This window comes from Centropristis striata, chromosome 4 (genome assembly GCF_030273125.1).
Source record: "Centropristis striata isolate RG_2023a ecotype Rhode Island chromosome 4, C.striata_1.0, whole genome shotgun sequence".
NCBI classification, from domain to species: domain Eukaryota; kingdom Metazoa; phylum Chordata; class Actinopteri; order Perciformes; family Serranidae; genus Centropristis; species Centropristis striata.
In genome coordinates, this window is record NC_081520.1 from 16,916,856 (window position 1) to 16,927,733 (window position 10,878).

The 10,878-nt window shown below is 35.1% G+C and overlaps 1 protein-coding gene across 1 annotated transcript; it reads left to right on the forward strand.

Annotated features, from left to right (window-relative positions):
* The first annotated feature begins 465 nt into the window (after positions 1 to 465).
* Positions 466 to 10,302, forward strand: LOC131969595 (cytochrome P450 2G1-like). The gene is made up of 9 exons (XM_059330667.1): positions 466 to 708; positions 1,525 to 1,687; positions 2,840 to 2,989; positions 4,705 to 4,865; positions 5,694 to 5,870; positions 6,757 to 6,898; positions 7,757 to 7,944; positions 8,039 to 8,180; positions 8,929 to 10,302. The coding sequence occupies exons 1-9, from the start codon at positions 547 to 549 to the stop codon at positions 9,108 to 9,110; spliced, it is 1,467 nt and encodes a 488-aa protein (XP_059186650.1). The 5' UTR covers positions 466 to 546; the 3' UTR covers positions 9,111 to 10,302.
* The last annotated feature ends 576 nt before the right edge of the window (positions 10,303 to 10,878 follow it).

Here is a 10,878-nt window from a genome sequence, read left to right on the forward strand (position 1 = left end):
TGTAAACAACTTGATTATTCTGGCAAAATTCTTCATCCACACATCCAAATGGGGAAAAACAAAACCACTTTTTTTTATGTTTTTAAAAAAGATTCTTATGAAACTAATTGCAGCCTATGACGATCTTAAAATATTCAAAGACCCCTAATTGGTTTGTGTGATATATGATGTATTGACCTATTTATATTCTTCTTCTTCTTCTTCTTTTTTAAATCTCTATTTTATAAAACTTTTGTATTTTTTCCTCTTCTCTATATTATTTTATATATATATAATTTATTTATGTGCCCTGCTGAGAGGTGTTACTTGTTGTTAATATGCCATGACATTTTGTACATTGTCAATAAAAAAAATTAAAAAAACCAAGAACAACAAAAAAACCTTCCAGGTAACCGAAGGTAACCTCTGTCCCCATTCTGCTTACGCCGATCCACATGAAATTTGACTCTCCTGCAGTTGCACAGCCAGTTGTGATTGACCCCTCCCTGTGCATATTTAGACATTTTGTGCACTGCAGAGGACAACATTTAATGTTTTCGCAACATCATGGAGTTGTCTGTCACGTTGATTTTAGCGGCTCTTCTTCTTGCTTTGCTGTGGCTGAAGAAGCGAAAACACGCATGTTTACCTCCAGGACCGTCTGCTCTGCCTGTCATAGGGAACCTGCTGCAGATGGACAAGAAAGCTCCGTTTAAAACCATGCGACAGGTGAGAACTTGTAGTTAATTTGCACATTTATTTCCCCTACTTGCCTTTTAAGTTGCATAATAATTAATCAGTTTAGTTTGTTGTCCCTTTTGGCAGTTGTTTGAAATGGTCTGTTTTTCTTCTTATAGCTAACATTAACCCATTTAGGCCTAAAATGCCTGGAAAACCTATGGGCGATTTTTAAAACAACCCCCTAAAACCTGAAGGTTTTTTTTTAGTAATTTTGTCTTTTTTTTGATAATTCTGTGTCCTTTTTTTGGTAATTTTGCGTCTTTTTTTGTGGCAATTTTGTCTTTTTTGTAATTTTGTGGCTTTTTTTTTAATATATACTTTTGTGTCTTTTTGGGGAATTCTGTGGCTTTTTTTCAATAATTTTGTGTCTTTTTAAAGTAATTTTATGTATTTTTTTTGGTAATTCTTTTATGGGAATTTTGTGCCTTTTTTGGTAATTTTGTCCTTTTTTTGGTAATTTTTTTTCCTTTTTTGGTAATTTTGTGTCTTTTTTTTAATACTTTTGTGTCTTTTTTTGGTAACTCTGTCTTTTTTAAATAATACTGTGTCTTTTTTTGATAATTCTGTATCCTTTTTTGGTAATTTGTGTCTTTTTTTTTAATGCCTAACTTAGCAGATTGTCATTATAATTCTGAAAACAACTTAAAAGAAATAGAGGCCCAGCAGATACTAAAAGCTTTAAGTCATTTTTTGTTTTTGTCACTGTACCAGTAATGTGATTTGTTATCTGCAGTGAACTGGGTGTGTTTGCTTTGCAGCTCACATGTCTGTACAAGAGTCACATGCATGTTGTTTAACCTGCAGCTCAGTGAAAGCTACGGCCCGGTGGTGACTGTGTACCTGGGCTGGCAGCGTGTGGTGGTCCTGGTGGGCTACGATGCTGTGAAGGAGGCTCTGGTGGACCGAGCAGATGACTTTGTTGGCAGAGGACCTGTTCCTTTTCTGTATAAAGCTACTAAGGGCTATGGTAATACTGAAATGTTGTGATGATGTATGTGTGGAATACAACATCATTTATCTGATTTACTTTTATCCTGTGAACCCTGGAGGACCCTCAGGTCTTCTGGCCTTTTGATAAAACCAAAAGTTAGAACTAAAACCCACAGTGAGGCGTCGTTTTGTCTCTGTGGTCCACGTTGGTGGAACAGAGACGCTTCATATTTTTAAGAGCAAACTTAACCCTCTGGAGTCCATCTATTTCTTGAAAATACACGTTTTATTTACAGTAATAACTTTATTTATATATGATATGTAGACAAGCTGAGAAAGTCAGTTGAAAGTCCATTCATAGCTTTCACAGTGTGCCATTTATGTTTCTAGACCATTTTTAAATGGGAATTTTCTTTCTACAATGAAAACTATTACTATATTTAATTAACATGCAAATTGACTGTTTTGTAATTTATTTATTTTTCTGCTGTTTTTGTGTGTATAAATGGTAAAAAAAAAAAAAAATGGTACATTTCCATAGACCCCTGTGTCTTTTGTTTGTATTTTCGGTTCCTGGCAGCTTTATACTTAGTACTTTATACTAAATCTGACTGATAACCAAGTTTGTGTGGAAAAAAAGGAGCCATGCATGTGATGTAATGGAAGTTGACAAATTTGAACCAAAATCTCTTTTTAATTTGTCTTTTACTTGAACCATTTTTAGAGATTTTTCTGTTCATGCATCTTAGTGTTACACCATCTTCTCTTTTATTTATTTATTTATTTATTTGCTACTATTTACTGGACACATGCAAGATGAATTTTCTAACACTTCTAAATCTAAAGTTTTTTTTAATCTTGTTAAGAAACAAATAATTGTCAGGTCACTCTGCTCGGGCCAGTTCATCGCTGCTTGCAGCTTTAATTTATCTTGTTTTAAGAGTTAATTTCTTATTTTAAGCGTTCAACATGCTTATTTCTAGATTTAATAATCTTAATTTAAGAAATCTTGTCAAGTGAAATGATCTGTCCATGCAGCAAGATCATTTCCCTCAGATTTAGTGTTTTATCTTGTTTTTAGACACACCTTTTTTTGCAGTGTTGTTTTTCTTTTATATGTTAAATCTAGGATTATAGCTTCTTATTTATTATGACTTTGTTTCGACTAATATGTATACATTTTTAAAAGGTTTGGCTATCAGTAATGGAGAGCGCTGGCGGCAGTTGCGGCGTTTCACCCTGACAACGTTAAGAGATTTCGGGATGGGACGCAAGGGGATGGAGGAGTGGATCCAGGAGGAGAGCAAACATCTGGTGGCCCGCATAAATGATACCAAAGGTGTGTATGTACTGCCTTGTATATTTGCTGTGTTTATTCAATATTCTTATACTTAACCCATAAGAACCCATGGTGACACCCGTGTAACAAACACTTTAAATCTTCTAGAATCTCACATATTCAGCTTTATGCTTCACATTAACTCATTAAATCCCTAAGCAACGTATACTCAACACCCTGGTATGGTGGTCATGCAGTGACTTCTCTAAAATATGTGTGTGACTGGAAACAGAAATGTGAAAAAGTAGCTAATTTCAAAAATCGTATTTTTTGTTACTAGGCTAAGTTTAAACCCATTTAACAATTCTAATCCGTTAACAGGGTGTCCTTTATTGCATTTAACTTGTTCTGAACATATTTCCTGAATAAATTAAAGTCACAATTTTGATATATATGTTATGGAAATGCAAACAAAAAGGCAAATGGTTATTTGTTTTTATTTATTATTGATGTATTATTATTTTTCCTACTTGGTTACTTAAAAACAAATCTGAAAAATGATTTGTTGTTTAACAGCACTATTAATGTCACAATTTTGATAAATGTTGTGGAGATGCAAATAAAAAGGCGAATTTGTGTTTCTGTAAGCAGAATTTTTTTTTTAATTTTAAAATAAGAAATATCATAAATACCATAAATGTCCATTGTAACGTTTAAGTCACATCACAGATCTTTGACATTTTTTTAATTTATTTTTTAAACATCATAAATGTGTTCTATGTGGTTCACTTGGTCTGTGGTAGATCCCCCATCATTTTCCTTTAAGGATAACTGGGTCTGGGTTCTTCTGGGTTGAATAAACTCTCAATAAGGCATGGGAGATTTACGCTTGGCTTGTATTTTTAAGACTAATGCACAAAGCTGCACAACACCCCTCCTCCGCTCCCTCCACTGGCTACCAGTGGCTGCGCGGATACGCTTCAAGGCTCTGGCGTACTCTGCTACTAACGGTTCAGGTCCTACTTACATCCAGGACCTTGTCAAACTCTACACCCCTGCCCGTCCTCTCCGCTCTGCATCAGCCAAACAGCTGGCGACTCCCACCCTGCGTGGGTCAACTCGCCTCAAAACCTCATCCAGACTTTTCTCTGTCTTGGCTCCCAAATGGTGGAACGAGCTCCCTACCGACATCAGGACCTCAGACAGCCTGTACATCTTCCGCCGCAGGCTGAAGACCTATCTCTTCCAACAATACCTTGGTTTAAAAAAAAAAAAAAAAAAAAAAAAAAAAAAACTCTTATTCTTTTCTCTTCTTTTCTTCTTTAACATATAGCACTCCTTAGCAATGGCAGTTAGCTCTTAAAGTTATGTACTTACTCGATTCCTATGGTCTATGTCTAGTACCATCAGGTTGAATGCACTTATTGTAAGTCGCTTTGGACAAAAGTTTGTTTCTTGAATACGGTGTGAAATGCTTTATGCTGTAGTGGAATTACTACCTCTCTTGAGTGAGAAAATGAATCAAAGAGCACGTTGATGTTCCTTTTCGTTTTCTTTAATATCGGACAACAGTTTCTTCCCAAAAGCAATAACTACCCTGAACTCTCATATGCACTGATTTTCATATGGACTTTATTACTGTGCAATATTTCTTCTTTTTTAATCATAATTTGTGACTTTTATCATGTTTAAAGTCAAAATTTCAGATGGGGACGGGGAACAGGACTGACTTCATGCACTAAAAATTCACTGTGCACTTATTCATTTTTCTCCAGCTGCACCTTTTGATCCCTACTACTTCTTGAGCTGCACCGTGTCCAACGTGATCTGTTGTCTGGTGTTTGGTCAGCGCTTCAGCTACGATGACGACCGATTCCTGTCCCTTCTGCAGATGATCAACGAAGTCCTGTTATTTATCAGCAGTCCCTTGGGTCAGGTAAGAGAAGAGGTGCAGACAAATTGAAGTGGCATGTTGGCTGCGTTAGCACTTAGACATGTAGTATGCAGATACAGGCTGTATCCCAAAGTCAAGGAAGGATCCTCAAACGGCTGAATCTGAAGGAAACTACGTCAGACAGCCTCCGAAGTACTGTCCCAACGTCCAGGATCCTCCAGAGGACAGAGTCCTTCTTTTGACCAAATTCCAAGGTTGCATGTGTGTATCCTCCGTGAGCCCCGAGTACCCATAATGCCTTGCTGTCACCGGTCTACTGGGAGATTTAAAAATGGCGAGCGAAGAAACAAAGACGCAATATGAATTTAAATATATAAGTATTTGTTATCACATAACTTACAAAACTTGTGTTCAAAGTTGAGCAAATCATATCCATAAACAAATGACAGTATTTTTAGCTAAAACATCATCTTGATACATTGCTGGTTAAGTTAATTGATGCCGCTTCAGTCGCTAAAGTTATTGTTAATTCATATATATGCATCAGATGATGATGTACTATGTGCAAAGTTAATACGTTGCTATGCCATTCAGAAGGTTATACATTTGTTTATTGTGTTAACAGACCGACAGTCCTCTATAATCCGTTATTGTTATTAAGGACTCTGGCCTTGACTCTGAAGGACCCGACTGAAGGAAGGATCCTACCAAGGAAGGATCCTTGACATTGGGATACAGCCACAGTCTGTGTTTTTTTTTTGTTGTTTTTTTAAAATCTGGGCAGCACTTCCATACCAAAACTTGGCAGGTTCATTTTCCTCACCTATCAACAGTTGGAGCTCCTTATTGACGAGTCTTTTTCTGTCACAGCTGTATAATATCTTCCCTTGGCTGATAGAACGGTTGCCAGGGAAACATCACACAGTTTATGCCAAAATCTTGAAGCTGAGAGAGTTTACCATGAAAAAGATCCGGGAACACGAGGACACACTGGACCCGAGCTCACCCAGAGATTACATCGACTGCTTCCTTATGAGACTCAATCAGGTAACAGAAGAATCCTCTGTGAGCTGAAAGTCATTAGAACCCATAAGAACCCATGGTGACACCCGTGTAACAAACACTTTAAATCTTCTAGAATCTCCCATATTCAGCTTTATGCTTCACATTAACTCATTAAATCCCTAAGCGACGTATACTCAACACCCTGGTATGGTGGTCATGCAGTGACTTCTCCAAAATATGTGTGTGACTGGTAACAGAAATGTGAAAAAGTAGCTAATTTTAAAAAAAGCTTATTTTTTGTTACTAGGCTAAATTTAAACCCATTTAACAATTCTAATCCGTTAATAGGGTGTCCTGTATTGCATTTAACTTGTTCTGACCATATTTCCTGAATAAATTAAAGTCACAATTTTGATATATGTTATGGAAATGCAAACAAAAAGGCAAATAGTTATTTGTTTTGATTTATTCTTAATTTGTTAATTATAAACAAATCTGAAAAATAATTAGTTGTTAAACAGCACTATCAATGTCCCAATTTTGATAAATGTTGTGGAGATGCAAAGAAAAAGGCAAAATTGTGTTTTTGTAAGCAGAAAATAAACATAAATACCATCAACACCCAATGTAACATATATGTCACATCACAGATCTTTGACATTTTGGGGTAGCATTTAAAAAAACATCATAAATGTGTTCTATGCGGTCCACTTGGTCTGTGGTATACCCCCCATAATTTTCCTTTGAGGATATCTGGGTATGGGTTCTTCTGGGTTAAGCTTACTAAATACATTTATTTATTAATTCAGGAAAGCAAACGACAATATTCCCTATCATACTCGGTCAATACTGAGGTATTTAGCACCTTGTATTGTCCTGCAGGTTGTATTGTCATTTCAGTAAAGCGGCTCTTGTCTTGTTTCTTTAGGAAAAGCACATTTCTACAACCGAATTCCACCATGAAAACTTGGTGTCAACAGTGTTGAATCTGTACCTGGCAGGAACTGAAACGACGAGCTCAACTATCAGATATGCACTCGGTGTGCTGATCAAGTACCCTCAAACACAGGGTAGGTCACAGAAACCTGTAAAAAAAAAAAAAAAAAAATCTGTGAATTTGAATGAATTTGAATTGTTCAGTTTGAATCATTGCATTGGAAAACTGTAGTTTGAAATTTAATTTATTAGTTTGGAACTAAACATTCAGTTCTCACAATTCAAATTCAGTTTGCAAAATTCAATTTCAATTTTCTGCAGGTAGTTGAGGCAGAGCAATCGAGCGCAGATACACAGAGCGCCTCTTGGGCCAATCAGCAGCTACCTTTTTTTTTTGTAACATTTGTTGCCACTCACGGAGGAAGAAGTTAGACTGGCTTGACCATGGATGAGGCTGGAATGGAACGGAGGTGCTGATTGGCCGAAGAGGCGCTCTGTGTATCTTCGTCACAGAAAATTGAAATTGAATTTTGCGAACTGAATTTGAATTGTGAGAACTGAATGTTCAGTTCCAAACTAATAAATTCAATTTCAAATTACAATTCAGATTCAGTTTTTCAATGCAATTATTCAAGTTAAGCAATTCAAAGTCAAATATAAATAAATTCAGTTTCTGGTGGCACATATTCCAGCCCATAACATATTCAGTGTAATGAGTTTTACATCAAATAGATTGATTTATTCTATGAATCTTTATTGTCACTATAGCTCAAGTCTCATTGGTTGCATTGAATACTGAGCATTTTAACTTCCTCTACCGTTGCATTCATTCTGCAGATGAATGTCATGGAGCAAATTTGCAGAATTGAGAAGCTAAATGTTTTGTTTTTTTGCCATATAAAATAACGTTTTTTTTCTGTTTATTGACTAATTATTGAGTTGAGTAATTGACTGAGCGCTAGCTAAATAGCTATGTTCTCCTCGTTCTACAGAGAACATGCAGCAGGAGATTGATACTGTGATTGGAAAGGAGCGTTGTCCTTATATGGAGGACAGGAAGTCCCTCCCCTTCACAGATGCAGTCATCCATGAAATTCAGCGTTTTATGGATATCGCCCCCTTGAACGTCCCTCACTACGCCCTGCAGGACATCTCCTTCAGAGGGTACACAATCCCCAAGGTATTCTGGTTTCATCTCATAAAAAGATAAAGGTGCAGAATATTTCCAGATCATTTAAAATGATCCCATCCGGTACAATGTCTCGTCTCCACAGGGTACAATCATTCTTCCCTTGCTGCATTCGGTGCTGAGAGAGGAGAAACAGTGGGAGACGCCTTGGTCCTTCAACCCACAACACTTCCTGGACCAGAATGGAAACTTTAAGAAAAATCCTGCGTTCCTGCCATTCTCTGCAGGTAAATTATCAAAAACCTGTTGTTTTTACGGTACTGTGGTTGCCAAAACTTTGCCGGTGCAACTTTTTCTACTATTACAGTAAGATGATATTAGCACTTTTGATTTCACATTCAAGATTTTTTTTCTAAGGTTATATTTTACCGTAAAAAGTAAAACGTTTTTACATCAAAAGAAACGCTGTTCTGCCATGTGATTGACAAGAAAATACTTACTTAAATTTTACAGTATATTTTGTTAGAGATATGGAGTTTAGTACATTTAACAGTGAGAAAAAGTATTTTTACAAAAAATAAATGCAAAAATTACAGTGATGGCTTGTATTTATATTATAACATATTTTTGTTACAAACAAGGTGCCAGTGTATTTTACAGTGGAGTAAATATATATATAAATAATTTTTAATATTTAAAAATTATTTAATTGAATTTCTTCTTCATTGTTAGTTTCTTATTTTTTCATGAGTTTTATTCATGCTTGTTCTATCAAAGCACTTTGTGAACGCTGTTTTAAAAGTAATACAAATAATAACAATAAATAATAAATAAATACAGGTATTATCATTATTATTATTATTATTATTATTATTATTATTATTAGCTAATTGTTTCATACCAATTAGATACAGAAATGAGTAACCATGCTTGCATTGAAAAATGTTTGTCTTCCTATTTTTCTGATTTAACAAAATAATGACTTTACCGGCAAACAAAGCCTCATCCTGTCATTTGTTTTTGGTTAACTCTCAGGAAAGAGGTCTTGTGTCGGAGAGTCCCTCGCTCGCATGGAGATTTTCCTCTTCCTGATATCACTTCTGCAGCGTTTCACCTTTTCCTGCCCTGGAGGACCGGACAGTGTGGATCTCAGCCCCGAGTTCAGCAGCTTCCTCAGTGTGCCTCGCAAGTACAAGATCATTGCAAACCCCCGGTAGAGGTAGTGATACTTTACAGCACTGTTCTGTGTTTTCAAACTTTCTTCTGGCACATAATGTCAAGATGTAGAAAATTAAAACAAAATCCATGTTATCTACTATGGTAATCCATAAGAACATGCTCATCATTGCTTTAAAACAATGTTACAAGTATTCCCATCATGATTACATTAATGCTGCTACAGTGTATTACACCTCAGTCTACTGAGTGAAATATCAAAAATACAATTCTATTGCAAGCCGTTCAGGAAATTATGAAAAATATGGATTCAAAACCTGAGAATATATATATATATATATATATCTATATCAGGTTTTGAATCCATATATATAATCATTTCCTGAACGGCTTGGCATACAATTGTTATATTTAAACTTCAAATGTAAAATTTTGAACATATTTTCAATGAGATTCTCAGTAACTAATGTCAAATGTTCTCTGTTTAGTTGACAGTTAAAGCTTTTACCAAATGCTAACGTGCCAAAGACTAAAAAAATGTTACCTGCCTTTAATGTCACAATGGTATTTTCTCTTTTTCTTGACTTGTTGAGTTAAGCTACAACAACAACCCAGAACACACAGTGAATACAACCTAAATTTCCTATATCAGTAATAATCCAAAATGTTCCCAGAAAGCAGATAAAGGCTCTGATTGTCTTATTTGTGTATAACTGATATGAAAACTGGAAATGGCAAAAAAAATAAAAAAATAAAAAAAAATAAATAAATGAATATATATAAATAAATAAATATATATATATATATATATATATATATATATATATACATATATGTTATAATAATAAAAACAACCCTGCAAGAATATAAAGTTGAGTCCTGCAGCTCTTCATATTCATATATTGACATATAACTCACATGCAGTCATTGACATGATTGACAGCTGCGTTTTAGACTAACTCCGCTCTGATTGGTTATTTGTTTTCGTTCAGGTGGTGAAATCTTGCCAATGCTATTAGGAGCACTTGGAAGAGACACAGTAATTTTTTTCACAGATTATCTGTTCCCATGTATTACTTATTCAGGGTACAGTGAAAGTTTGAGGAACACATATTCAACTTTAATTAGTTGCTTATTAGCATGTGAATAGTAACATATTGGCTCTTAATTAGTCATTATTAAGTAGTTATTAATGCCTTATTCTGCATGGTCTTATTATACAACCAGTAAGACATTAACTAAGAGTTTTCCCTCAATAACCTCAGAATTATTGCTTATTAGTTGTAAGTTAGGAAATTGTATATGAGTTACGATCTTAATATTTACAACAACTTCCTTACTTACTATTAATAAGCAATAATTCTGAGGTTATTGAGGGAAAACTCTTAGTTAATGGCTTACTGGTTGTATAATAAGGCCATGCTGAATAAGGCATTAATAACTACTTAATAATGACTAATTAACCCTTAATAGGGCAGTCATTGAAATACTTGCAAATTCCAAATTTCAACCCTAGAGAATATTGGAGGATATTACATACGGCCAGAATGTGTAAAAAAACATACGGACCCAGGGTATGTTAGTAATATTTTGAGAAAAATAGTTTACATGATTAAGGTGTCAAATCTATGAGAAAAAACCTGCAGATTTATGAGATTTAAAGTGGTGAATCTGCGAGAAAAAAGTTGCAGATATACGAGACAAAAGTGGGGAAAAAAATACTTTTTTTGTGTTTTTTTGCCCACTTTTGTCTCGCAAATGCGACTTTTTTGAGCAGATTTGCCACTTTAAATCTCTTAAATCCGCACA